The sequence below is a fragment of the Euwallacea fornicatus genome, chromosome 37 (assembly GCF_040115645.1).
Source record: "Euwallacea fornicatus isolate EFF26 chromosome 37, ASM4011564v1, whole genome shotgun sequence".
NCBI classification, from domain to species: domain Eukaryota; kingdom Metazoa; phylum Arthropoda; class Insecta; order Coleoptera; family Curculionidae; genus Euwallacea; species Euwallacea fornicatus.
Window position 1 is genome coordinate 757,539 of NC_089577.1, and position 27,876 is coordinate 785,414.

The 27,876-nt window shown below is 42.7% G+C and overlaps 4 protein-coding genes across 7 annotated transcripts in view; 3 read left to right on the forward strand and 1 right to left on the reverse strand.

The window, feature by feature from the left end:
• Positions 1-17,260, forward strand: part of Ccn — a 35,494-nt gene extending 18,234 nt beyond the window's left edge. Inside the window, exons 2-8 of one of the 2 annotated variants that reach the window (XM_066300714.1) lie at positions 1,808-1,928; positions 9,586-9,766; positions 9,816-9,907; positions 10,956-11,082; positions 11,139-11,335; positions 16,018-16,192; positions 16,469-17,260. In XM_066300714.1, the coding sequence (XP_066156811.1) occupies positions 1,821-1,928; positions 9,586-9,766; positions 9,816-9,907; positions 10,956-11,082; positions 11,139-11,335; positions 16,018-16,192; positions 16,469-16,695 (1,107 nt within the window). In that variant the 5' untranslated portion in view covers positions 1,808-1,820 and the 3' untranslated portion in view covers positions 16,696-17,260. The remainder of the gene's footprint in view (positions 1-1,807; positions 1,929-9,585; positions 9,767-9,815; positions 9,908-10,955; positions 11,083-11,138; positions 11,336-16,017; positions 16,193-16,468) is intronic. The other variant, XM_066300716.1, reaches the window with a different exon arrangement.
• LOC136349277 (uncharacterized) lies at positions 539-1,736 on the forward strand. Its single transcript, XM_066300725.1, has 2 exons — positions 539-809; positions 864-1,736. The coding sequence occupies exons 1-2, from the start codon at positions 626-628 to the stop codon at positions 1,265-1,267; spliced, it is 588 nt and encodes a 195-aa protein (XP_066156822.1). The 5' UTR covers positions 539-625; the 3' UTR covers positions 1,268-1,736.
• Positions 17,261-18,125: 865 nt separating the features above from the next.
• Positions 18,126-20,507, reverse strand: LOC136349280 (adenosine deaminase 2-like). Of its 2 annotated transcripts, none has more exons than XM_066300730.1 (5): positions 20,071-20,507; positions 19,602-20,016; positions 19,284-19,551; positions 18,936-19,236; positions 18,126-18,882 (listed from the first exon to the last, which is right to left on the reverse strand). In XM_066300730.1, exons 2-5 carry the CDS (start codon positions 19,985-19,987, stop codon positions 18,347-18,349), a joined length of 1,491 nt encoding a protein of 496 aa, XP_066156827.1. In that variant the 5' UTR covers positions 19,988-20,016; positions 20,071-20,507; the 3' UTR covers positions 18,126-18,346. The 2 variants fall into 2 exon arrangements, with proteins under 2 accessions (XP_066156827.1, XP_066156828.1); XM_066300731.1 differs by having other exon boundaries at positions 19,602-19,981; positions 20,071-20,505.
• A 439-nt stretch (positions 20,508-20,946) lies between these two features.
• Positions 20,947-23,453, forward strand: LOC136349329 (adenosine deaminase 2-like). Of its 2 annotated transcripts, XM_066300801.1 has the most exons (6): positions 20,953-21,732; positions 21,790-22,225; positions 22,281-22,499; positions 22,549-22,823; positions 23,082-23,197; positions 23,246-23,453. In XM_066300801.1, exons 1-6 carry the CDS (start codon positions 21,424-21,426, stop codon positions 23,427-23,429), a joined length of 1,539 nt encoding a protein of 512 aa, XP_066156898.1. In that variant the 5' UTR covers positions 20,953-21,423; the 3' UTR covers positions 23,430-23,453. The 2 variants fall into 2 exon arrangements, with proteins under 2 accessions (XP_066156899.1, XP_066156898.1); XM_066300802.1 differs by lacking the exon at positions 23,246-23,453 and having other exon boundaries at positions 20,947-21,732; positions 23,043-23,179.
• Positions 23,454-27,876: the final 4,423 nt, after the last annotated feature.

Below are 27,876 nucleotides of genomic sequence, written 5' to 3' on the forward strand. Positions count from 1 at the left end.
ACCAAGACGGCGGTTGCACTAAGCATTTTAAACGCTCATATTTTCCTGTGCTACTAGTAATGGGAAATTAATTCCAATTTCCGTTACTTACCAGTACGATTACTTCTCAGGTTACTTCGCTAATTACAATCAAATTATATAGGGGTTTGTTTGATCGACTTAGAGTGCGTTAATAATGGAAGTTTCGACGGTGGGTCGATAATTTCTTTCCCGCCACATGAAGGTAGAAATCCGACACGTTTTTCTTCGTCGCGTCTAGCAAGTTTCAACAGGCAAAGTCCATTTGCGTTGTTTTCGTTAATTTACCGTGTTATGGCCCGCTGAAGGGGAAGTTACAAACACCCTCGATGAGCATCGTTTTCGTTTAAGCCGCTCCTGTACGTTTCGGTAGCTAAATACGGCCCATGCAGCTGTCCGGCACCGGATATCGGACCCCGGCTAACTGCACTGCTCATGTCTCGAGGCTGGCGCTAGAGCTGGGGCTACGTAGCGAACTACTGTTCGCCTCACTCCGACACCAAAAACTGTCTCTGGCATCTCTAGCTGAATCGAAGGTTATCGGACTATATCAGTCGGTCCGTTGCTCTGCACGTTGGTTGTATCAGACCAAAACCGAAGTGAAATAATGAATAAAATCCGGGTGTGTGCCTTCCACCTTATAGCATTAGTCGAAGCCAGACCAGTTCTGTGGGATAAAACCATTCACACCTACAAGAACAAGGCCCAAACTAAGGCGTCGTGGGAGGAGATTTGCAGGGAGCTGTTTGACGACTATGACACCCTCAGTGACCAAGATAAGGCCGAGTATTGTGAGCATTTTCACTTTTACTCATTCATCAGGTGCGAGACAGTGTGAGTTTCAGCCAAACTCGTGACAAAGAAGTGGTGGAACATCCGAGACGGTTACGTGAGGACTTTGAGGCGGGAGAGGGAGTCCATTGCAGGGGTATCTGAGGGGAAGAAGTACGTCTACAGCAACAGACTGCAGTTCCTCAGCAAGAGCTTGATAGACGATTCAGCGAGCGATAATGACTCTCAGCTTTTCTCCAAAAATGAGGATTCGCAGTATGCTACGGTTAAAATTTCTGAGGAGAGTCGGCACATGTGCTTCTTCAAGGGCATTCTGCCCTCTCTGGAGGGATTAAACGATGACGACACCATAGAGTTTCAAATTAGGGTTTTGCAACTGGTTGCCGAGCTGAAGAAGAGGGACAGGCGGGAGGCCGAAACATTTAAGGCGGAGTCCATTTCATCGGGGAGTGTTTAGACTGTTTGTGACTTGAACATTATTAACGTCCGTTGTACGTTATCCGCTAGCGCATGCGTCATTTGGTCGGCGTCACGAATTCAAAAAATATCGACGAATGAAAAAAAGTCCACGCTAGAAAACGAGGCTTAGAAATCGCGAAATAAAATGGCGGACCAAATTTGCAAAAAATGTCGTTAGCGTCACGTATCCTCGACAAAATGGCGAATTTCAAATTCAGAAAATATGCACAGCGAGGTCGTGTAATTTAATAGAGGTGGACGTCGAATTAAAAATTGATTGATGAGATAGTTGATCGATTGATAAAGTTGATAACGTTCTGTTGCGCCAACCAGTGCACTAATAATTAAATTGTGTTAATTGAAGTAATGAGCAGTAAATTAAAATCGAATTTACTGAATGCACCTGTGAAGTAATTATACGTGAATTCGCCGCCTGATCATCTCGATAATAAAGATCTGTGATATCATGGTTCCCATGTTTTATTTCTGCATTACTAATTGACGATTTAGCGGTTCCTTTAAGTGGTTTAATTTGCAGCTTTTGGTCAGTGATGGTGTGCGGCTCGATCATCCTCCTAGGCGTCCTGAGTTTCGGCCCTATAGCCTCCGGCATCAGGCCCAAGAAGCGGGAGGTCCCGCCCATTGTCTTCGACGCTAATGTAAGTATTTTTTCATTTTTTTTTTGTAATTTTTAGTTATTTGTGACATTTTGCTTCTGTGTGTGCGACGCCTCAATTCCGAATCGAACCCCGATTTAACCAAGCAAAATGCGCTTCCGGCTAAGCCATCTGGAACATTCAGACGGAGCTTTAGGGCATAATGGAAAACTGGCTACACTTTTCAGACATTGAGAAATTTGTTTGCGTACCGGGAAGTTTCTTAATAAGACGTCGTCCCATTGATTAGTTACGAGATTAAGATTCGAGTCCCTCAGGAAGAAATCAGAGCTAAAAGGGCCAAAAACAAAGCGCAATCCTGGGAGTTTTAGGACACAAATTTGTCCTGGGAAAGACAATAAGAAACACATTACCTCAGATAAGAAGGGTTCGGATAAAGGGCTCGTGCCCTTTGTTGTCCTCGTATATTTGCGTGCTTGCATAGTGCTTAGTGTCGAGGCGTAGGGACGAGGCGTTTCTTGTCAATTCCCCGAGGAAATTCCACTAAAACCTACGGAGAAGAAAAACTTGAGTGTTGCTATTTTTATTAAAGGGGAAGGTTATTAAGCAGACCGCCATCTATGTTTGACTTCGCGGAACTAATCAAACTGTCTCGAGAGGGTGCTGGATTTCAAACTGCGTTGCTGCCGCTAAACTCCCTGAACAATTCGAGTTCCTGTTTGTATTAAATGGAAAAAGGTGCTATTGAATGGTCCAATTTGACGTGCAAACACAAATGGGGAAAATACACACATCGGGGCAAACAACGACACTCCTAATACAGCTTTTTGCGCGTTTTATTATTTGCTTTCAGCAAATAAGGGCCTTCGTATTTTTCGAATTCTCGCCCTGATTAGGAAATCGGGGAAAATTGCGTAGTACTACCTCCGGGAACGGTATCGCACGGGGGCGGCGCCGCGTAACCAACTGCTTTGCGCGGGAACGGGAAGTTCTGGCATAAAATAAAAAATAACGTTTCTCGCCGAATAACAATTTATTTTGCGTCCGGAAATGAATAAATACAAATTTATTTTACTTTGTAAATTATCAAGAACAACAAAGAGCGAAATTTGTGGGTTTCGAACTGAAAAGCCGAACTTTATAATCGATTTTTAATCGGGTTTAGTTAATCGGAAAGGCTTTGGACCACTCCGGTTATTTATTGACGGTTTGTTTAAATAAATGGCCGAACCGACAAACGGAGCACAAAACGGTGCAAAAATATCCTTCGAACGCCCTCAAAAAGGAGATATTCCACGTAATTAGTTTAGAGCAAAGGAGGTACCTTTAAGAATAAATTACCCTCGATAAGGGCGGATTTAAGGCGAATAATCTCTCGGAGAAGGGGTTGTAAAGACTTCGTAATGCATCATAAAAGTAGCTTTGAGACATAGAGAATAGCTGGATATTAAAGTTAAGAATGGGAGTGATTATGGCCTCAATAGGTGCCAGGAGACTAAAAATATAGGTTCCGCGGTAGCACTCTCAACGCCTACATTTATATCTCGCGTAAGAGCGGTACTCGGTGACTAATTTCCCTTTACAATCTAATGAAAAGGCATTGGAGCAAAAATTCCTTCTTTCCTTTTCTTTGACATCAAAGTACGTCAGATTAAACAAGAGGCTCGTATTTCTGAGTAGCGTTTAAGTGAGTCGTTTCTTTCGAAATTACATTTAATCGCACGCAATTTATCTAGAAGACGTCGCCCTTTGTGTCGGAAGGTAACTGCAGTTTAAACTGCTTTCGACTTTTATTTTTCCAAAGTTTCCAGCATTAGCTTCGAGGCGTGTATGAATACTTCTGGCAGTGGGGCCTAATGCTTCTTCTCGGCGTGTTTATTGCGACTCTCGCGGCGCTATCAGATTTCATGACAGATTTTTTCGAAACGGAACACTGGAAAGTATCAATTTCACCTGGAAACACGCTAACAAACTCGGTGCTATAACAATGCGAAACTGCACAATAAAACCGAATTCAGTCCATCAAGCGAAACGATCCGATTCTGTGTTCTGCAAATATCCAATTTTAAAATAATCGCAAATCCACTCTCGTCGATTTGGCAAATACGCCTAAGTTTTATCGGCCTTTTTTCCGAAAGGTTCGGACCGATGTTGCCGCTTTTACTCCTCAGAAATTGCTCTTTTTCGGTCCGCTTTACAACCGCGCGGTGCCGAGCAAACGAGGACCCGGAGTACCGCCCTCACATAAACGCCCTGCGGAGCGTAAAATTGGGGCCGTCCCGTAATTGGCGTTTAATTTAACAGCTTATAATTTACTCAAATTTTTCCACCTGTAACGTAACTTACTGATTTCGTCTCGATCACTCGTACGGAAAGGTATTTCCATTCCTGTTGCGAAAAGTATTGACGATAATGGGATTACATGAGCCGAACGTGAAAGACTCCAGCACCGAGCTCCCCCTTTGGCAGTGACAATAGCTCGTACGCGTCAAAACATGCTTCGGATGGTATTCTGCGGAAGATCGTCTCATTTCTGAACCGGCACTTCGCGGAACCCCGTGGAATCTTTAGGAGCCGGCACATGTCTCCACAAGCGTCCTTCCACCTTACCCTAAATAGGATCCACAGGATTCGAATCCGTACTTCGAGCAGGCCAGACGAATCGTGTGTTTCGAATCTCGCCAGGAGGAGCGGTAACGATGCGAGCAGTGTGGGGCTGCGCAATATCATGCATGAAGGTAGCGCTCCCTCCAAGACCAACGATGAATGGTACGACACGCTCTTCTATGACCTCTGTCAGGTACTTGCATGCATTCGAAGTCTCATTTTGGATCAAAAAACGAACTCCGTGCGAGCTTCTGAAGGAACCCCTCCCCATGCCGCAACTGAGTTTCCGTCAAACGTAAGCACATTCTGACACGTCAGTCTGAGCGCGCAAGACAAAATCGGGACTATAAAAAAGGTCCGTATGGGCGAGGTCAGGCGATCTAGGAGTCCAGTTTAATTGTCCCCTTCGTCCAAGCCGGCGATTGTATCACATATGACATTATCATGTAGGTATGTTACACGAACTGTGTTCCGAATTTCTCAAAGAACTCAAAAACGTCTTAATATACAGTATTGGCCAAAATACTTGGACCTTTTTTCACCCCGCGAAAATAAAAAAACTTCGTATAAATCGAAACAAAAGTTATTGTACTTTTAATCTTTATTAAACGTATATTTCACTTATAACGAAAATAAAAAGTATTTTAAAAAAATTTCAATAATATTGTAAAAAATCCGAAAATGCCTGGACAAAATGGTTGGAACCTAAAACATCCGGTAGGAAACCCGTGTCAAATTTGAAGTATTTGTAATTTTAGCATTTTGCGTGATGCCCTTTTGCTCTTACTACCTCTGCCGTTCTCCCAGGCATTGGTTCGATTAGTTCTTCTATTAATCGACGATCCACATTATGTGAATCTTATAAGAGCCTTTCAAAAAGTTCGTTTCCATTTCTAACAAACTAACCTGTTCTGAACCTACGATCTACGAGGTCCCATAAATTTTCCATCGGACTCAAATCCGGCCTTCGGGCTGGCCACTTCATGGTAGCAACTTTTTCCCGCTCTAACCACACTTTTGCAAGTTTGGCAGAATGCTTAGGATCGTTGTCCTGTTGAAAAATGAAATTACCTGACACTGCTTCAAACGCACAGGGTTCCATTGTATCCCGTAATATGTCACGATACATAAATCGACCCATTTTGCCACAAGTGCGACGAATGGGGCCCATGCCATGGCAAGAGAAACGTCCCCAAACTAGCACCATGCTTGACAGTAGGCTTAATATATTTTTTATCGAGTCTCTGGCCTTTTGGACGTCTTGCATGGACTATGCCATCACTGGAAATCAGTTTGAATTTCGATTCATCGCTGAAAAGAACTTTTTTCCAATCTTGTACTGAGTTGTAACCGTGCTTTGATGTTCTTCGTCCGTAGCAATGGTTTCTTGGCTGGACGATAGGATCTTGGGCCATTTTGTACCAACCTTCTTCTGGTAGTTCTCGATGATATTACAGGATCTCCATCGGCCATAATTTCTTGCAAGATTTTCGAGGATGACTGGAACGGATCACCATTCGCGAGGTCGACAATGTTTGTTATCCAGTCTTGCAGTTGTGTTTTTAGGTCTGCCTGGACTTTTTCCCGGGATGACGTCACCATTTACTTGAAATTGTTTGATAATTCGGGACACAGTATTTTTCCGGAGGTTTAATCTCGTGGAAATATCTTTTTGTTTATAAAAATCAATGATTCTTTTTCTGAGATCAACCGAACGGGCTTTGCCTTTTGCCATTATAATTGATTCGGATATCAAACCGAACTGCCCAAGAAAATAAATAAAATATGCAAAATGTGCCCTTTAAATCCGGTAAGAAGAAAGTTCCAACTATTTTGTCCAACGTGATACGATTATTATTATTTTTTTTCTATAAAATAATGCAAGCTAGACACGTTTACTATCATTTCGTTGTCGGACGACATTAAGGCACATCGGCCATGTTGAATTTGTTCACATTGGAACGGAGCTATTTTAGTAATAGAGAAGTTTTGGAGGTGCCAAGTATTTTGGCCAATACTGTACATGGGCTTCCGTAAAAAAATGAAAAAGTACATTTACCCACTACGTAGGTAACCCTGTATACATGTGTGTTACGTCGAAATATGCACAACTAAAGGCAATATTTGACGTGTTTCAGCGTTTTCATGGAAAATATTTATCTAAATCTTTAACGAATTTATGCGGGGCTTTTGATCCTCTATGCATATATATTGGCTTACCCCACGTTTCTTAGCAGTTTCGCAACCATCTTCTACAGGGTTGGCCTTTGGGAGCCGATACAATCCGCACATGGAAAATTGGAAAGTTTTATGTGTTTTTTTTTCTGTGGGAAAAACCTGATTTTGTAAAAAAAAAACGAAACAAAGTACCAAAGTAAACTTTAAGCGAGTCGATGGTGTAAAGGTGCGCTGGTGTGTCTTTTACCCGCGCAGCATGAGGTCGTTCACAGTTTGTTTCAGTTCACTCAAAGAGTGTCCATTTTCAATGCTCGTGACGCGCACACGTCGCATTTATACGTCGGTTTTCCACCGATGAAATGGTGCGAAAATAACTGCAGGGCGCCATTTGGAAAAAACGAATTTTTCCGAATTGAAAAATTCTACCAAAACTCAACAAATCGAATGAGCAGATTCTCCGAATCCTGATTTCCAATTAATCGCACCATTGACAAAATACCGAATATCGCTTTAAAGGTTTTACAACGTCATGGGGCCGAAACCGCCCCCTTTTGCTGTTGCTTAAAAAACTTTTGATTCTACTTGGAAATTCAATTAATCGAACACAAAAGGCCGCTGGCCGAAATTCTCATTTAAAATTAAAAATCTCCATTGTGCGGCCCGGGGAGCCACTCTATATTTATGAAAAAGTTTGCTCCCCGCAAGGGGAGATAACTCGATACGAACTCTCCTAAGATCGAATTCGCCCCTTTAAGGTCACACAAACGTCTCCGATAAAACTCAAAGTTGAATTAACAACGTAAGGTGACGGAATCAAATGGGGGGGAAAGCTCCCCCTAAACCCCAGCAGTTCACCGTCAAAACTCGTAAGCTTTAATTTCGCCCAAGTACCTTCTTCCCTTATTCTCACGTTTGCCTCCGTGATATTGCTTAACTTTGAAGTTTTCAATTGGAAGGTGTTGCAGTTTGGAAACTTATTATTGTTCCCCCAACTTTGGGGAAGTTTCCTCCAAAGGCATTAAAGTCGGCTAATATATGCAAACTGCGTAATCTGATAAAGATCTAACGACATTTGGGGATAATTAGCTTCGAACACCTTAATGTATCTTTTGGAGACTGCTTCGGCGTTGCCAAATTTCCCCAACGTATTTGGCAACGACGAATTACTGGGGATGTATCGGTGAGGATGAGTTGTATGCCCCTATTGTCGGGAAACTTAGGCAATAAATCGTGTAGTTTGTAGTTTGGATCTTTGCATGTGTATCGAATTAGCACGTACGTGTTTGGGGTGTGTGGGGGAAACGTAATACTCAAATAACAAAGACCGAGATATAGCGTGCACGTCTCCTGCAGATTAGACAAACTAATCAAAATTGATAATCGGAGTGTGTACGAGTTGAATAAAGATGGCGGTATGAACGTATTTCTTAAAGTTGGTTATTTGTTAAAATTTTAGCACGATCAGGGGTGTGCCAGGGCACGTTTATTAAGAATTTCACTGCGCCCCCAAGAACTATATAAGCAGATTTCACGATATAGATTTTTTCTGGCGTTCAGTTCATAAATTAATAGTTGTTCGTCTCCTCATTCGCAATCCGCATTTGTCGGGGCTTTTCCATTTCAATTCAAAAGAATAAAATTTTTAAGACGCCACTGGTCACATTTTATGTCGACGTTGAATTGATCTGATGCGCACGATTCATATGTACGACGTGCATACAAAGGTCCAAACTATAAACTGTACTTATGCTACACTTATGCTATATGTGTAGATGACCTCTCTGCACACAAAAATCGCACACGTGATGTCCAGGAACTGGGAGACCTGGTAATCGTTTAATCACGCTAATGTGCAAAATCTGAAAATGCGAAAATATACAGGTTGTTCCCTTTGAATTAAGGAAGTCGACATGGGCTCCTGGTACAGCCGCAGGTAGTAAAAATACTAAGGTCCCATCGCACAATGCGCTTCATTAAACAAAACGATTTGTCTCCGAAACGTTTTCGAGTATCTTCAACCATGACGGCGACATCTCTTTGTAACAGAGATACTGAGACATCCTGTACATAGACACATATACTACTTCTAAATTGCTTTTGAACCCTCTCGTGCAGTACGCCCGTGGTTTGATTTATGGAAATTCTGATACCAGGAATTTTACTGCCATTTTAGGATATTACACTTACCAACACAAACTCGGGCATCCGTCTGACGTAACGTGACGTTTCCGTAATAATTTGCGAGCCCGCGCTCGTGTGTTGGTGGAACAGTCAAGTTGAAAATTTAGAAGGTGAACGTCTACGTGTAATTGTAGCGACAGTTGCCAGGTTCGGTACGACTCTGAGCTTAAAGCCGTCAAGCTCATTTTTTTTCTCGGGGCTGCGTTGCCAAGATGTGCTAAAACTGTCGAGGCGCGCGACAGCCATTGCCAAGGACACGTTTTTACCCACAGTTCCTTCGAGCGTGGTCACAGTGGTCGCTTGCAGGTTCCAGAGTGCCTACGCCCCCAATGCACCTCCGGACCCGTCCGCGCCCGACTGAAAAAAAACTTTTCGGCGCTAATGAACTTTAAATTAAATATTGCAATTTCCAGTAACGGTCCACTGCAATCCCACCCGACTTCGGGAAGCGTCAAACAAAAAAAGGCAGTTTCCAGATTGCCAGGCCAAACACACCTTTCCCGGTTATTTCCTTTACTTTATTATCAAGAAGAAAATTACAATTAAGTCCAGAGTAATTAAAATTAATTGCCGAGGCGTGCTGAATGGGCGATTGTTTGTCGAAGAAGACAAGGGACGCTCGCACCCCTTTTCAACAGCCGAAAAGGCGTTCTAGACATATTTCCAAACCGACAAACGTCCTTATCGACGATGAAATTCCCGCTAATTAATTGGATGTGAAAATGTGTTTCAGGAAGAAATAATCTACCCCTGCCCCAACCCCTGCAGCTGCCCACCATCGGAGGGTGAGTGCACAGACTGCGGCCCCTGTCCCAGGCAATTAGGAGAGCCCTGCTCTGAGGACAACCCTTGCGACATCCAAAAAGGACTGGTTTGTAGGTACAGGCACGGGGACAGCGACGGCATTTGCAGAGGTCAGTGAAGGCCCGAACCTAACCTCAAAGTGAGTTTTTATCATTGCAGAATCTTCAGGAGTGCCCTGTATAGTGTACAATCAAACCTACGAGCACGGGGAAACTTTCAATTTGGATTGTCGCACGCAGTGTGTTTGTCAGGTGAGTATTAGAAAAATGAAGCGGCTTCGTCTTTACGCTTACAGTGATTATGCCTCGAGATGGCGCTGAGGTTGCAAGGCGCTATTGCCTGAAAGGACCAAATTACCATTTGACTGTATGCTATAGAAAGTAGAAAGATTAAGTGGAGGTTTAAATTGGTGCTGGAAGACTCTGCTGGTTGAAAATTAGCATTTCAATGGTGTCTTCGTTTAAATAAAAAGCGAACTTTTCTCATATCTTTCCTCCCTTTACAAACAAGCATTTGTCAAAACTGTGTATACATAAAACCGTCCTTATTATGCTTTTTTGGAGGGGAATTTTTCCGGTTTTACGCCCCGGCATACATTTTCATTGTCTCCAGAGATATTTGACAGCTGACACTGGTTGCAGACAAGTGACATAAACGAGACCGTAAATATGGGGCTGTAACGTCGAAACATATGCCCGAAGAGGGATAGTAAATCCGAAGTTTCTCCATTAAATTTGACTTTAAAAGAGTTGCTGGAAGTTTGAGGACTTTTGTCTGCTCTAATCGGTCGATAAATAGGATGCGTGTTTGCTTCTGAGCTGATTGTTTTGAAATGATTACGGAGGGTGTTTTGCTCTTTTTTCTGGCTGACGTTTCATGGCGAACTTGAGTATTAACAGGAGAGAGAGAAAGAGAGGAGTAACAGCCCTAAAATGAAGGGGACAAGTTACGGAAGTTATTTCTCAAAAATTATCAAACGACGTCGGAATATAATCGATTCTCATTGGACGCCGTACACCAATAACTACAAAATGGTTGGAGATCCAGTCTGCCTTCTGTGGCAAACTCTGGAAACTTTCAAACTAACTTTCACCCGACAAAGAACCCGGTTAAGCCCGAAATCGGAAGCCTGGAAAAGCAAAATCAAGAATTTCAGTTGAATTGCTCTAAACTTGGATAAAGCTCGTTTCCATTGTAAACTTTCCCGAATATTTTAACAGAAAAGCGCCAGTCAATTTTCATTTCTACAAATCCTCAATCTCAGTGCCAGCCACCCTTAAATTGTACTTTATTTTCCAGAATGGCACTTATGGATGTTCCTCCCTTTGCCCCCAAGAGCACATATCTCCCAGAGAGTGTCAACACCCCCGGCTGGTGGACGTATCAGGGCAGTGCTGCAGGGAGTGGATGTGTGACAGCAGGACAGGTAAAAGCCTGCTTTGCAGACCTCAAAATTCAATGCGACATGGTTTCAACTTTTAGCAGAACAACCCCCGTCCTGCCAGCCCTCCTTCTCGAGGTGGTCGTCCTGTAGCAGCGACTGTGGATCTGGATTGTCCTCTAGAAAGTCCAATCTTAACGCCAAGTGCTCTTCGGACACTGAAACGCGTGTTTGTCAGATTAGACGTTGTCAAGATAAAGACTATGTGGCGACCCATCGAAAGTACCATCATTTGAGGGTAAGAAGCGTGCCTTTAAACAGTTTGGTAAATACCAAAAATACTTTATAGAGTAAATATGAGTTCGCTATAGATATGGCCAAGTTGCCCGCGAAGACAGCAACAAAGCCGGCCCTGTTGTTAAAGAACTTCTGTTTAATAATGTTAGAATGGAGGTCAAGACGGCAAACATGTGGGGTCTTGGCTTGCTATTATTGTTTATGTGCGATTTGGTAAATTAAAGAAAAATTAAGCGAAAAAATGCTCAGTCGAAGTATGAGAAATTGCGGCAGTAAATCTTTCTCTCGAGCTCTAAGGGAAGAAGTAAATCCCTTAACAATAAAGTTTTTCAGGGTTTTCCTTTTGCCGGGCTCGTGTAAGCTCCTGTGGTCATTGTTCTCGAGCTATTGAATTATAAGGTGCTGTTTTGAGATTTTCCTTTAGGGGTGCTGCCATAAATCCACCACCAGCGGGGTTTAACTGTTTTTCTAAACCCCTAAAACCACTTTTGTTGTTTCATATTAGCTTTTGCTTGAAAGCGATAGGGATTAAAACTGAAGGGATGATGACGTCATTGAGATGCAAACTCAAAACAGACAGGCTCCAGAGGTACTGAGTTGCGATTAAGTGTGTTATTTGACTTAAGTCGCACCGTGCGAGTAACGATTTTTCTAAAACCCCGAAGTCGGGAACAGAATTGGGTTTTCTCGAATTCTTCGCAGTTCGCAAAAAACGAATGACGACGATTTTAGGCTAAAGCCACACGAGACTTATTGAGAGAATGAACCTTTTTTATTCTATGAACATACAGTAGTGGTCAAAATTATAGAAGCTTTTTAGAATTTCAAATAATTCAGACTTAACGGCCTAAATTCAAAATGTGGTTTTGGAAATATGATTCTACGATGGCTGGTGATGACAGAAGTATAAAACAATAAAACAATAATAATTTTCATACAAAAATAAAAAAATATATTCATTTCGATCTGGACAAAAATGTAGCAAATTTTCCGAAATAATTATAAAAAGTAATAAAACTTCAACAAATTGCAAAAGAACTGTTCGATAATTAACATTTTGCATAACACCCTCGCTGCTGAATAACTTCTGCGCATCTTCGTGGCGTTGAATTTATTAAATTGTTACCAATACTCTTCCAGGCTTCTTGAAGGGCCCGAAATAAATCTCGTAAATTGGAATATGTAATTTTCCAAATTTCATTATCCACATATTCCCGCAAATTTTCTATGGGGTTGAGATCGGGAGATTGCGACGGCCAAGCGAGAACTTCCATCCCTTCCTCTCTAAACCGTTCCGAAACTAGTTTCGACTTATGTTCGGGGCCGTTATCTCGTTGGAAAATGCTCCTTAGTGGCATGGCTTCTTCAAGATATGGTCGCAAATGATTCCTGAGGATATCTCGGTACACGATCCATGCGACCTTCCATTTTGTGAAGCGGACCGAAACCAGAGAAACAGCCCCAAACCATAATCGAACCTCCTCCACGTTTTACGGTTGGTAAAGCAAACGTTTTTTACAACCTTTGGGTCGTCTAACGTACGGTGGGCCTTCGCTTTTGGATAAGTTTAATTTGGACCCATCGCTGAAAACTACCAGTTTCCACAGTTCAGATGTCCGGTGTTGGTGATTCTGCGCAAACCGAAGTCGGGCTTCCACGTTCTTCTCAGACAGCAATGGTTTTTTCGCTGGTCGCCCACCAAATAATCCATTTTCCACTGATCTTCTCATGGTCTTGGAACTGATGCGAGCTAGGCCGTTTCCTCTGAATGTGATTTTATGTGAGCGGATGACAGAAATGGATTTTTCCGACACATTCGAATTATCCATTGATCAGTTCTTTTTGTAGTTTTCCTCGTGCGTCCTGCATCTTTTACAGCTGCATTTCAGCATTTCTAATGCGCCGAATTGGTGCATCTTGAGCGTCCACTTTTAGTCTGTACACTTCAGTTTTAAACCAACCCCACAAACAATGGTCTAGTGGTGCGAGGTCTGGAGACCTTGGAGGCCATCACGACCAATCCAACGTTTTATTTACGCTATAACTTGTAAACAAACGAAAATCGGATAACAACATTTGAGTTTTTTTACATTTATTTTTCGTGTACGACACGCTCCTGAAGTTTGGCACGATCCTCCCGACTCGCCCTGTATATTTTTTCTTTTTCTTACTCGATAAAACTGTTCGTAGACGGGGCAAATAAAACGTCCGATTTATTATTGTGTTTTTATTTTAATAATCCATTTTTTTTTCTAATAATTTCTGATTATCATTCGTTAAGTTCTCGAGGTTCGTACAGTAATTGTTGCGCGGCAAGCAGCGGCCGTAAGCATCACGTGGCGATCCTGCAGCGGAAGCTCTCTTGCATCAAATTGTTCGAAATATCTCATTTTTATCAAAAACGCGCTTCTAATTGACGCGAGGAACTGCTTCAATGTTTATAATAAATGTATAAACATAATTCGAGCCCTCTGTGGACCTCCTGAAGGCTTCCTTGCCGTTTATTTTCTCATTGGGGTTTATTAGAAACTCGATTAGGAATGGTTTCCTTTCGTACCACTCTACTTCCATGGATATTCCACCGATCGACTTGGAAAGCACCGCATTTTTTTACCTATCAAATTTTGACAGTTTTCTTCTTTCGCGTCTTCGATTAACCTTAATTGGATTAGAACTGACCGTTTGATGGTTCGGAATTCTGCGATTTGCATATTTGTCACGACGACTTTCATTCGTCCATTGTCCTCGCAGAGCCCGGACGCTCGGACCATGTCGACCTTTTCGGAGTTGGGATAATATTCCATTTTAAAATATCAAAAATTATTCAATTTAGAATAAACTCAACTTCGATCGTCCACCACTACAATAAACTTTATCGGTGTGCCAGACGTACGGAAAATTTGTTTTATTGTTGCATAGTAAACGCGAAAAAACAATTTGTTTATCATTGCTTTCGCAGTAATAACGAATTGCGAGGTATCGTAAATAATTTTTTTTACGGGAAAACCGTATGCCCGGTGACGATTACGTAAGAGGCAAAAAAGACCTAAAATGAAAGCAACTTGTGGCAGAGAAGAAATTTCAAATCACTCATACAGGAGGTAGCAGAAATATAAACTTTTATTTACGAACTACACGCCATTTATTAATGTTTGCACCGTTAAAACACGCCAAATCACGTAGTAACTCTTACATCCAAAATGAGCGAAAATCGATGAAAGCGTTTAAAACTAAGGAACATTGAACATAGGTAAGTTCGCCTAGAACGCCTCATTTTTGGTTCAAGACTTTGCGATCAATCGTTCCGCGGTAATTTCAGTCGGATACTCCATGTACAGGGTGCCCCAACTAAAACGAAACAGAGCTGTTTTCTCGGTTAATAAAAAAGCTATGTATTTTTGGGGATCACATTATCGGACCATATTTTATTCCCGGAAATCTGACTGGCGAGACTTATCTTCAGTTGCTGGAAGACTTCGCTTATCCCCAATTAGTAGATCTTGTGGAAAATAATCCGGATTATTCAGAAAATCTATTGACATTCCAACAAGATGGTGCAACACCGCACTACGCTTTAGCCGTTCGGCAATTTCTAAATGAAAATTTTCCTAGTCGTTGGATTGGTAGAAGGGGTCCAATTGGATGGCCTGCAAGGTCTCCAGATTTGACTCCATTGGATTTCTTCTTTTGGGGTCATCTCAAGTCGAAAGTGTACTCCACTCCTCCGGGGACTTTGGAAGTTTTGCGAGAACGTATTGTTAATGAATGCCGCCAAATAACCCCCGAAATATTCCAGAAGGTGCGACAGAGATTGGAAGCGAATTTATTTCACTGTCAGGAAGTTAACGGACAGCATTTTGAACAATTGATTTAGGTGATTTTATGCGTTATGTATTTGTAGTATTCATAGAGAAATAATCGTTTTACTCATCAGTGGTTGTTCGAAAGTAAGAAATTTTGGTATCACCATAAAGCCCTTCAACAAACCTTTAATTTGAGGTATAACTCGGCCCCCCTTTCCATTTAAAATTTCAGGGGTGGTTCATCCCCTGCCCAGGGGGTGAAGGCAACCACCGTGAATATCTAATAAAAAATCTTCCCCCTCCACACTAAAGTTGACGTGTCCGAGCATTTTTGCATAACTTTTTTATTAACCGAGAAAACAGCTCTGTTTCGTTTTAGTTGGCGCACCCTGTATATTTATATTATATACAGGGTGTTTCCTAACTACGTGTAAAAAATTTAAAGGCGTAATCCTCGACTGATTTTGAGTCAAAAATGCCTAACAAACATATGTCCGCAAATGCCTTGTTTCCAAGATACAGGGTGTTGACTGAAAGACGTTGAAAAAGGTTTTAAAGGTTTCCAAAGGTTTGGTGGTATTATTATAATTAATAAAAAGCAATTCTTATAATTAATCATTAAAGCATTCCCCCAAAAAATTGTCTTTTCTAAAATTCAAACACCCAAATTGAGTCATTTTGGAAATAAAATCTCTTTTTCTTGCCACATTTCAACACCCTGTATCTTGGAAACAAGGCATTTGCGGACGTATGTGTGTATTAGACATTTTTGACTCGAAATCAGTCGAGGATTACGCCTTTAAATTTTTTACACGTAGTTAGGAACCACCCTGTATATACATGCATGTATATATTTAAGTAGTTTTTCTGAACTTCTCAGAAAGGCCATGAATGCAAAGCCACTCACCGCCTAAGCGAGCCCGTTTTCTTGCGTTTTGGCCCCTGCCGGAGCAGGAAAAGATTCCGGCCCAAGTACTGCGGCCTCTGCCCTCTGCCGGGCATGGACTGTCGACCCACCCTCAGCACTACCGTGAACGTGGACTTCATATGCGAAGGTAAGTTGCCAAATTCGAAAAACTCCATTTAAATCCTGTCTGACCCACTCAAATCTCCATCCTCACTTCGACCATCGAATTTCATTTATTTATGCATATTGTCCGCTAATGGAAAATTTCGCCCGTAAATGCATCCGACAAAAACTCCTCTATCCTCTTAAATGCAGCGAATTGAATTACTCATGTCCCCCTTTCTCGCCTGGACGTGAAGGGTGAGATTGATGGCCTCAAAACGAGTCCTCAAAACACCTTAATAGTTATTATTCTTTGTTGCAGGGCCGGGCTCGTCGGAGAGCCCTTCAGACCTCCTACCCGAGTACCTGGAACCAGCAGCGGACTTTTGGGCGGATGAATTCCCTCCGAAATACGACTCCGACGACTCCAGATTGATCACAGTGCTGGTGCAGTGGGTTCTGAAGTGCCGGTGTACTCCCGATTTGACCACTTTAGAGCCCGGTACTACTCAAATGGAGCCACTTCTGCATCGGGTGCATCGAACATAATTTTTTATCGGTAAAAAATGAGGAAATTTCTTAGTGTGCATGAATCTGTGCATATCAGCAAAACATACATATATTCGGGTCCATTTATTAGGGGAGGTTGAGCGTGGTGAGGAAAATAGGGAATAAACACAATATAGTTTTCTATTAGGAGAGATACCAAAGTGTACTTTTTATCAAATTCGGTTAGTGTCCATGTCTAAATAGTTAGAGCACTTGAAAAATTTAATTAGTGCCTATAAAAACTCACTCACCCCAGCACTAAAACAAGTCGCGCTAAAACTCCTTAAAATGGTTAACTAACTAATAGCGCCATCTTGGGGGGTTCGACCTTGATTTAAGCGGGAATTTCGTTCATATCACGCAGTGCAGTAATTACGAGCTTAACAAACGAGTGTAAACATTGTTCAATCAAGGTTGTGCGAAATCAAGGACTTTTAGGTTGTTTCTAGGGTTAAGTAATTGTTTGTATATCATTATAAATCCCAATAATTGTATATAATTACGTTGTATTACGAATGTACTTTAAAAAGTTTAGAAGGAACAATAAATCAACATTTTATCACAATTTACTGAGCCTTTTTGTGACCAATTCAAAGGTGAAAAATCAGTTGGATTCTTACCATTCGTGACGTTAGAGTGCTAGTAATGAGTCCTCCCTTCGATCCACGTAAAGTCATTGTTGAACCAATCAAATCACGCACAACCACGCACTAAACATTTCACTTTTGGGCACATTCTCCGCTCTAAAAATGGGATTTTTCTCGAAAAATCGCAAAAATCCGGACGACTTTCCTCGCGCCCGCACCACAACAAACAGATTTTGACAGTTAAATGCAAATGGCGTCGAGCATCAGCGCTTGATTACTCATTTGTTTTCCCGGCCGTCTCCGATGCCTACTGCTAGCTCTCAATTCAGGTCTATAGGACCGCGACGGTAAGGGTCGATATCTAGAAAATTGGTGGAGGATTGTGTTAAAAAGGGAGCTCAAATTAATCGTTTCGATAAGATCTATAAGTTTAGGTTTGTAATACCTCTTTCAGTTTCAGAGATACGCGGTCGTTTTCACCCTGATTGCCGAGATTTCAAGATACTCTCAAAGTTTATTTTCTAGGATTCAAAACCTCAATTCAGGTATCCCGGGGCAAAATACGATCTATATCAGTCGACCCAAGTAGAGCACCTCAAGAATTTAGAGCACTTGCTAAAAATTTCCAATGCGAGGTGCCTACTTTATGCTGCTTTTAAAATTTTAAGCCTCGATATCTTGGAAATTCATGGGGCAACTGCCTTAGAAAATAGCTGAGCATTCAGTTCCTCGAAACGATTAATTTCAGGATTTTTTTTAAATTGGGTATTCTACTGATGCTTGAGATATCAACTCTCAAATTAGCAAGCTTATCTTTAGTAGGCAATTTAGACAGCGCATCACTCGGATTACACAATTCTGAAGAGTTTCGTAATAACAATTAGTTATAATCTGATTGCCGACGATAAGAATACACCATGCGGTTATCTCGGCAAACAGCGATTTCCAAGAATCATTTATCATGTTTGGTATTGATGATCGAAATGCACAATGACACGTTAAATATTTCCATCTTAAAATCAGTATTTATTGTGGTTAAATCCAACAATCAAAAATGGCACTCACTACTTCTGTATCACTTCCTTCAAAAACTGTCCCCACTCCTCACTCCACCTTTTTAAAGCCTCCCTCTTCAGTTCCTCCTCCATGCTGCTGAACCAAATGGAGTTAAAGGCCAGTTGCTTCAGCAGCTTCAAATCTCCATGTTTACTGGCCATGGCCATAAACGTGACGTACCAGTCGTAACTCAGCCCTTTGGCCCCCCAGAAACTAGGGTCATCGGAGGTTATAACCACTGGATAACCATTGGCTATGAGATAGTTGGCCGGGTGGTTGCGCAGGTCCGCAACCAGGCCTAAGACCTGGTTGGAAATGGGGCAAATTTCGAGAGCGATATTGCGCTCGCGTGCCATTTTAAGCACCTCCGGATGCTTCAAAATTGCGTAGGCATGTCCGATCCGACTCGAATTGAGCATGACTGCATCGAGGAGGTTCTCGTCTGTACTGGTGCCGCTCCACAAAGTTTCGCCAGCGTGCAAGAACAATTTGGTGCTTTGCCCCATTTTGCTCAATTCTGGGATAAACGTCTTCAAAGTTTTCCCTACACAGAAAGGATTTTCAATATCCACGGTTTTTGAGCATTTCAGAGCTTACCGGCATCTTCTTGTCCGACCAAATCAAATCCTGCAATGAAATTGGGGAATTTCTCGCCCATCCTCAAGAGGAAGTCCCTGTAGAACTCAATAACGCTGCTGTTTGTCAAGCGTTGCGGGGCCAGAATGAGTTTGACTCCCCAAAACCCTGTATAATCCTGCATGAATTGATTGGCAGTCTCGTACCAAATTTTCACAGTCTCCTCCTGGTCATACACAACTCCCTCTAGGTCATAGAGCTTCGGTACTGAGCTCCTGAACTCAAGGTACCTCACGTTATCTTCGTAGAGCTCTCTAAGGGCCTGAGTAAGTGGTGAAGTTAAGGAGATTTGCTTAAAGTAAGTCTCACCTGGTAAAAATAGTCCTTAAACACCGGTTTATAGCTGAGTAGAGGACTGATTGAGTGGAAAGTACCCTGGAACAGTTTCCAAATAGTGTTGGTGTCGCTTACAATTGAGTCATTGCGTATTATTGTCAGTTGCTTCCACAGCTTGAGATCGAACGACGAGTCGCTGCGGCGCAGCTCTGCTAGGGGCCTCCACTGAGCGTTCGGGGGCGATTTGAAGAATTTTAAATCAATTTTCTGACCCTCGTTTAGTTTGCCATAAAGATTTTCCCTGCGGGAGAAGATTTTGGATTAAACAAATTTAAAGCCACACAATGTCACCTGAAGGTAATATTCCAGAATACGTAGTTACACGAGGTCAATGCAGTGGCGTGCGAATGCAGCGAGGCCCCCTTAGGCAACTTCCTGAGAAGCTTAAAAACTTCAGATCCGTCTATATGCCTCTTGGCTTTGAAAAAGTGCTGCCCCGCCCAAAACCTCGCGGGCTCCCTGAAGTCCTCTTCCAGCTCCTCATTTTTCAGTCGCATCAGCACTTTGTTGGCGGTTTCTTCTTCTTCGCTGAGCCTCAGCTGCCCTCCCAAAGCTTGCCCAAGCTCTCTCAGCAGCAGTTCTTCTCTCGCCTTGTCGTATTCTTCAAATGGGGATGGTAAGTGCCTGGCCTGCGCCGCGGAGAGGTACACGAGGAGGATCTTCAAGAAAAGCTGCATGTCGAGTGAGTGAGCACTGATTGTCGTTACTGAAGCCGAGCTGAAAGTTTTTTAAAAGGTTTCTCGCCTGAGTAAGTTCCTACTTGGGTTTTATGGCAGGACCCCCAAAGAGGTCAGTGGCGTAAAATTATGCATAGCAAAAGAGTCAAACTTTTAGTCCCTGAGTAGGTGCTTTTCACGACATAGCTCGTTTGGTACTCGCTTCTGAGCGGCCTCGTGAGTTCACTCGAGCCAGTGATGACTAATGATGGTTTTTTATTTCTTTTTTAGCCCCCTAAATTGTAACGCCGCTGGCAATGAAATAATCGATTCGCACTGTAAAATTTAAGCATAGTTGGAATTATAAAACGAGAAACCCTGACTTGACCATTGACATTATTGGTCAACCACTTGTCGTTTCAAAACCGCTTTTTTGCCTCAATTAACCGTTCTAGATAGTAATTAATTGTTGCAAACAAAATCGGTCACTGTTAAAGGTAATAACCATTCAGATCACCGATGCCCTAAAGTTTCTTACTTCGTTCTGGAGCATTCTAGAAATTCTGGTTTCTGGAAACGGTGAGTCTGTGCCGGTCCAAGGGGAGAGAGATTTAAGGGCTAAATCACGAGTTGAGCCATCGACACTTTGGCAAAGATCAAAGTTTTATGTGGCGAAATAGACTTTCTGTGTCTATAAATTTCTGACTCAGTAATCCCTCGAGTATTTTCCATAAACAGTAAAATTCTCAGCTTGATTGCTGAAGGGACGGAAGCCGAATTGGCCCTTAATTGGATCGTAACTTTACCAAGATTATCTTTACAAAAACCAATTAGTACCAAACTAGACCTTGCACAACAACAATTTTTGGATTCAACAATATCTCAGTGTCCTCTATGAAGGGCCAACGTTTCAGCTGCGTTGTTGAAAAAACAGTGGCGTAGTGATGTCTTATTTCAGGACCGAATCAAAAGTACCCTCGTCTCCGATAATTATTGAGCCAAAGCTTGTTTCGACCTGTCTGTTGGTTTTGTCGACACACGTTTAAATCGGTTAAACGTGTGTATGTCAACGTTTGTCTCCCTGCCACGTTACTACAAAGTTCCAGCTGCTGGTCCATGTCCTATATATAGATCAATCTATTTGCTCTCTCGTCCTTGGGTCATTTGCGCGGTTTTTGGTGATACCACGTCGAAACGTACTACTTTCAGTTCTGGGGCGAAGGCAGTACTGCCACTGATGCAGTTCGTCTTTCGCCGGTACCCAACTTAACGCCTATGTATACGTGCAGGTTTTGCTTCACCGCAGTACTACGACGGTGCGAGAACTCGTAAACATTATTTGGTCTGCTAGTAACAGGTTTCGGTAAAGAGGGGAAGCCCCGGGAGCTGATCAGCTAACAGGTTCCCATATACACATATGCGCATTGATCAGTGAGGTTTACGTCGTATACGCATACATGTCTGGGTTCGGGGTACTGGGTTTTTTCAAGTTAAATGTGATAGTGTGGCTATTTTGCTTCGTCATACTGACGATGGCGTTGAAAATTAAAAGTGACCAGTACCTAAGTAAAAGGACTAGTCTCCTGAGGGAGGAGGAGAAGGAGTTTTCGGGTGGTCAGGAAAATCTTAGCGAAAACGAAGAAAAAGTGAACAGGTACTTGCTGCAGCTGAAAAAGCTAGAGCTCTCCGAGTCTTACAACAATTCCAGTCTATTTCTGCCTGCCAGAAACTTTCTGGAGGTGAAAGAGGAGATCGACAAATCCAAGGTAATGCGAAATCTCCTTTAGCCCTTCGCAAGGAAATATTCATTGTTGAACTCGTAGGTTTTTAAATTCATTAGGAAGCTTCCAAAGGGAGCCTCATTACACACCCACATGCTCGCCGCCGTAAACGTAGATTACGTAATTAGAAACTTTACTTACATAGACAATGTCTATGGGTGCAGAAACGAGATGGGAGTTTTCAAGTTGAGAGTGATGGAAAACCCCAAAGAGGAGGGGAATTGCTCTTGGAAAAGTCTGAAAACCTACAGGAAAGAGTATAAAGAAAGGGGGCAGGATTTTGATTTATTCCTCAGAAACCAGATGAGTTTAAATCAAAGTTCAGTAAATCAAAACAGGAACGATGTCTGGACAAAATTCAAAAACACCTTTTCGTGCCTGTATGATTTATTATCGTATAAACCATTTTTCCAACGCTATATTTACCGGCTGCTAGAAGAACTCTATGTGGACAACGTCTTCTACACAGAACTGAGAGGTATCCAGGTAGTCGTCAGTCTCAAAGCTGAAATAAAGCTTTTTTTGCATTAAAGGAAACTTCATGTCATTGTACGACCGCAGTACCACCTACGACACCAAAGTCTTCTTTGACACCTTCATTGAAACCGTAAAAGATTTCAAAACCACCTACCCACGCTTTGTGGGGGTGAAGTACATCCACTGCGTCTACAGAGGGGTTGACCCTACCACCTTAAGAACCAACCTAATACAGTTGCGCAATTACTCCAAAGCTTATCCAGACTTTATTGCCGGTCGATACTTCCCCTAACGCTCTTCCAAATCCAACTTAAAGTCTTCCAGGTTTCGACCTTGTAGGTCTAGAAGATGAGGGGCGTAACATAGTAGATTTCCATGAGGAACTGCTGGAATTTTCCAAAGATCTCAGATTCTTCTTCCACGCTGGAGAAACCAACCAGTTTGGACGGGTCGATCTCAACTTAGTGGATGCGATGCTGTTGAATTGTTCCAGGATCGGGCACGGGTTCGCCCTAGCAAAGCATCCCAAACTGATGGAGATGGGCAAGCAGAAGAGGGTGGCCGTGGAGCTGAGTCCCATTTCCAATCAGGTGTTGAAGGTAAAGAAGGAACTGCGTTCTCGTCTGTTCGTCTTCTGAGCAGAAAAGTCACGACATTGAGCAGATTTTACATATTTTCTTATTCAGACTCCTTCATCCGAGAGAGTGAAAGAGAGCACTTTTCTTCTCCTAAGTCATTACCTCAGAAAATTTTTTAGAACAAGCAAACTATCTGCAGATCTTCGTGGTCTTCTGAGCCCCGTTTTCTCCCTCCTTTAGGCGACCTTCCCTGGAAAATTCACTTGCAATTCATTGTAGTTAAACGAAGACCCTCGCAATCATCCAGCCTCAGTCCTCCTGTCTCAAAACTATCCAGTTGTCATCGGCAATGACGATCCTGCGGTCTGGAACGCCACTGGCCTTAGCTATGATTGGTGAGTAGTTCTATGTCTTTGAGACCAAACAGTTATGGAACTCTTTAGGTACGTCGCGTTTATGTCGATGACGTGGGAGAATCAGGGCTTAAGGGTGCTGAAGAAGTGGGCTAGTGATTCCATAGAATTCAGTACGATGGACGATAAAGCATTGGCTCGTGAAAAGTGGCACACGCAGTGGGATGAGTTTGTGGCCAGTATGGCAGAAACTGGTGATATATCATTGAGATAATAAATATCGGATGAGTTTACTGATTTTCTGTGTTTTATTGATAAAATTGAAAACTGTGCGAGACAGACTATCATAAGGGCCCTAGGGCAGGGTCGGCAATATTGATGCAACGAATAGTGAAGAAGCTGACGGGGGGTTTCCCCCGTTGAGCAATGGCTCCCTTTACGAATCACTTCCTGATTGTTTAGGAAGTAGTCGAAGATCTCTATTACCAAATCTTTCTTTATTTTGCTGAAAAAATCGATTCTTAAGCGAGGGTCCCTTATGTAGATAGGCACTGCTAACCCATGCTTCATTCTGAAACTTTACCCTGTGTCTCAGATTCATGTTGGTTGTAGTGAAAGGCTGCCACTCCGTGATAGAGAAGAAATAACTGTTGATTGCATGGATTGGTTCTAGGCTAGTTACCATCCTCTCGGAGGAGGATCGAGACATTCTTCACGTCGTCAATACCCCCAGAGGAATGCGGTTTCGTGCTGCTGCACGCAGTGACTCAAAAGAGCAAAAATAAATGGAAAGAGTTTCATTTTGTATCTGGATCTTACTGTAAACACTCAAATTACTCTAAGCTAGTAAATACTCCAAGTCAACGCACATTTTTTTTTCCAAGAGATAGCTCTTTAATCCGTTGTTGACTACTTCAATCAAAAGGGTTGCGAATCATAGGGGAAGACCTAGTCATTTCGGACAGGTTTCCACGAGAACGTTGCCGAACAGCTGCAAGGTTGTTCCCCTAATTTGATTCAAATTGGAAAAATGTTCCTCATTAATCAACGACGTGTTTTCCAAATCGCCTCCTGAATACTCGGATTTGTACCCAGGGGATTAAGGCGGCTTTCGGTTAATATTGTATTGTATAGAGTAACGGTAAACAAACATCGATCGAGGGCCATCATTGCTTATTTTAGGAGTAATGATGCGATTGTTTTAAAGTTCGTTACACACCGACGGCTATTTGAGGTATATGAGGATTTTTTGATTGCGTTGAGGAACGTCTGTTTCGAAGACCGTCAAATTTCGGACACTCGAGCGACAAAACAAGTGGGATCAACTCGATATAAGGAAAAACTTATTTTGTCCCGTTTTGTCAATTTTTTCACAAAATACAATCAAATCTGTATCTACGCAAGTTGCATGGAAATGCCAATTTTCCAAAGCTCTGAACCCACATCAGCAGGCTCGATACAGCCCACGGAACGTGGCTAGCAGATCTCCGTCCCATCCAGCAGTTTCTCTCTATCATCTTCCTGATTGCAAATTTGGTCCTCGGCGACTAGGTAGTAGGTCACCAACGAGGGCTGTTTTTCCGAATCCAGATTCTATTTAATCATTTTGCTACACTTCGTGAATCTGGAGTATCTAAGATCATACCTGGATTTTGGGAGCGCTGCCTGAGCCAAATCGTAACCGAGGAGGAAGTTTCTTCTTGACAAAATGGTAGGTGACAAAATAGTTCTCTACATAGAAACGATTTGGCATAACGGAGGAAATGATCTTAAGGCACTTACCATGTGCGGGGGCTTCACTTAGAATCTCGGCGAATTCTTGCCATGTTAGTTTCTCGTAACTCTGGTTGGCACTTTACCAAAAGTGCCATAACGCGTGCTAAGGCCGTTGGTTTTAAGGACGTTTTCAAATTTTAAATCCAGCAGTTTCGTCAGCTCTTTTCGGAAAAAGTCAGGTCGTCAGCACTACCCAGCGGATGTAGATACTTAGCAGTTACTTACATTAAAAATTGGGGATTCCGAGAGTCAACATCATTAATCATATTGGAGATGCATGACTCGAGTCTGCCTCAAACAGGTTTAGTCTAGTTTCTCCTTTTTCCTCCATGACGTGGAATTTGCATTGTAAAAATGAAGCCGAATTTAGCTGGAGGTGCATAATAGGCTTAAATAGGGGGGTTGTCTAGGATTTAGCGATTGGGATTAAATTAATCCAGAAGATTTGAATATAAGGATTCTAATTGGAATTTTTGATTTGCAGATCTATTTGCCAGCTAAATCCCTTGTCGAGGAAATTTAATGCGATGAAATTAAATGAAAAATTTCTCGCGTTACGTCACTAACTTAATACTCCCAAGATGGTGCGCAACTGATTTTTCGTAAATCGAAGATTCTGAACATTCCCGAAAGAAAAAAAAAAGCAAATGCACACTCACTTTCACGCGAAATGCACCACCCAGTAATGCTAATAATTAAGTCTCGTAACTTGGGCAAAATAATGCTTCATAGTGGAGCATCAAACGATCAGACTTTCGGTAAAAAGATGCGACACTTGTTAATTAAAAAATTAACGATGAGCGACATCGCCTCGTACGCCAATGCGAGCACGTGCTCTTCGCGGCATGATTTGCAACAAATGATCAACATCCTCCTGGGGTATTTCATTCCGTGCTACCTCAGGATGATGTCGTAGGTCGTCCACATTGTTCGGAGGGCTCGGTAAATTTCCAAGACGGCGACGCGTCATGTCCCAAAGATGTTCGATGGGCGCTAGGTCCGGTGACCGTGCAGGCCAAGGCAGCATCTCCAATTGTGCCTCTTCCAGGTATCGTCGAGCAACGTTCGCGCTATGCGGTCTTGCTTTATCCCGTTGGAAAATGCCATTTGGTGAAGTTTGCGTGGGGGGCACTAATACTGGCATCGGAACGTTGTTGATGTAGCGACGTGCGCTTAGGGTGCTTGGAACGAACACGAGATCTTCGACCAACACATATCGCACTCTACCAGTTGTTAAAGCTGTGTGGCGCCTTTCGCAAAATTGCAAATTCCTTCTTTCACCTCGGCATCGTCCGACTCTTCTGCGACCGTCATTGATCCATAAACAAAATCGCGACTCGTCACCGAAGACGGTATTGTTCCGCTCACGAGTCCAATCAGCTCGTTCTCGACACCGGGCCCATATGGAAGCTTGGCGTTGGGCGGTTGGTGGCAGTCGTAGATTTGGGCGGCGTGAATGCAGGCCAAAGGACGAAATTCTTCTGTGCACTGTTGCCATCGACACCCGACGATTTAGAGCTCCCGTCCGATCTACTGCGACAGACATTGTTGTTTGGAGTCGATCCCCGATGGCCGTCCGTCTAAGTAGTCGATCTTCACGTGCATTGCTGCCACGGGGAGGACGTCCGGCTGGACGACGTTGCTGAACCCTTTCTTCAGGCCTTGAGGACCGTATTCTCGCAATCGTGGTGTGGTTCCGGTTCGCTCTTCGGGCAATCTCACGGAAAGAAAGTCCACCCTCCTTCATGCCGACACTTCGCCCTCTCAAAACCCGAATCGTGGGAAAAACTTCGACGCTGTCTCGCTGGGGGCATCTTCAGATGTCTCGTTCGCAGCTCAACAACAAAACAATCTGATTTTTCCATGTAAATATTATTTTATTTATTTACAATTAAATAAACAATCTAAAAGGTCAATGACGAAAGAACCACCAGCGTTCTTCCGTTTTTACCGAAAGTCTGATCGTTTGATGCTCCATTATGAAGCGTTATTTTGCCAAAATTACAAGACTTAGTTGTGAGCAATACTGGGTGGTGCATTTCACGTGAAAGTGAGGGCATTTAATGAAGATCCGGGGTCGCAGGACGGACAGCTTAGAGACCAACTTGTTTTTCTGAAAGTCACCACTTCGGTCGAAGATTTTGCGAAACGTCGATGACCAAATGGACTCAAAGATCGCCCAGGGGAGGGTCTAGTGTTCAAAAACTTAAACGCAAGTTCGTCTCCATTAAAACTAATTGGTTCCACGATACCGAACTGTACTTGTCGAGCTGAGTGTCGTCTCCCGCGTCTAATTGGTCCTGGTGCCTTACGAGCGAAAATTGGGATCGGTGAGTTAGGTCGAAGTGCACAGGTAAGCAAAACCTAATGGATTATGGATTTTTCCGCATTTGTGCGAAATGCGGGGGTGAAACTTCCCGGAACCCATGTCGCACGCTCGAACAAATTCCAACAGAGAAACTTTGCTCCGAATAGAAATTGCGAGCCAAAAATTTCCAACATCCAAACAGGAGTGATTGATCGTATTCGGTTGGAATAACGGTCGTGGAAAGGATTAAAAGCTCCGTTTCCCGTCAATTAATTAATTTTTGTAGACGTGCATTGTCGGCCGTATGGCTCTTCTCTTCTAACGAATCAGTACAGCTGCAAATTAGCTAATAACTAAAATAAGCAATGATAACCTGGAACTCTGTCCTAACTAATCCCCTGACGGTTGAATCGTACATTTGGAAAACACACAATCAGGAATTTTGGACTTCTCAGAAAAGTAGGGGAGGCACGGGCAATAGCCCCTGCACAATCTTTCACGATTTTGTCCCACACTCACCGCGCTTCCGTCGGAATAGCATATTTGCTAATCGAACGAAAGTTAATGTTCGGGCTTAAGCCGGTCTCAGATTTGGATTAGCCTTAATCCAGACAATATCACTAATCCTATAATGTTT

What these genes read in the sequence shown, in the direction of transcription:
- LOC136349277 (XM_066300725.1), top strand. Translation starts at nt 626, where the DNA reads ATGAATAAAATCCGGGTGTGTGCCTTCCACCTTATAGCATTAGTCGAA. An exon ending in CCAAGATAAGGCCGAGTATT is followed by an intron (nt 810 to 863) that starts GTGAGCATTTTC and finishes TGTGAGTTTCAG; the next exon opens with CCAAACTCGTGACAAAGAAG.
- LOC136349280 (XM_066300730.1), bottom strand. Translation starts at nt 19,987, where the DNA reads ATGCAGCTTTTCTTGAAGATCCTCCTCGTGTACCTCTCCGCGGCGCAG. An exon ending in TTCTGGAATATTACCTTCAG is followed by an intron (nt 19,552 to 19,601) that starts GTGACATTGTGT and finishes CTTCTCCCGCAG; the next exon opens with GGAAAATCTTTATGGCAAAC. An exon ending in TTAAGGACTATTTTTACCAG is followed by an intron (nt 19,237 to 19,283) that starts GTGAGACTTACT and finishes CCACTTACTCAG; the next exon opens with GCCCTTAGAGAGCTCTACGA.
- LOC136349329 (XM_066300801.1), top strand. Translation starts at nt 21,424, where the DNA reads ATGTCTGGGTTCGGGGTACTGGGTTTTTTCAAGTTAAATGTGATAGTG. An exon ending in TTTCCAATCAGGTGTTGAAG is followed by an intron (nt 22,824 to 23,081) that starts GTAAAGAAGGAA and finishes AATTCATTGTAG; the next exon opens with TTAAACGAAGACCCTCGCAA. An exon ending in ACTGGCCTTAGCTATGATTG is followed by an intron (nt 23,198 to 23,245) that starts GTGAGTAGTTCT and finishes GGAACTCTTTAG; the next exon opens with GTACGTCGCGTTTATGTCGA.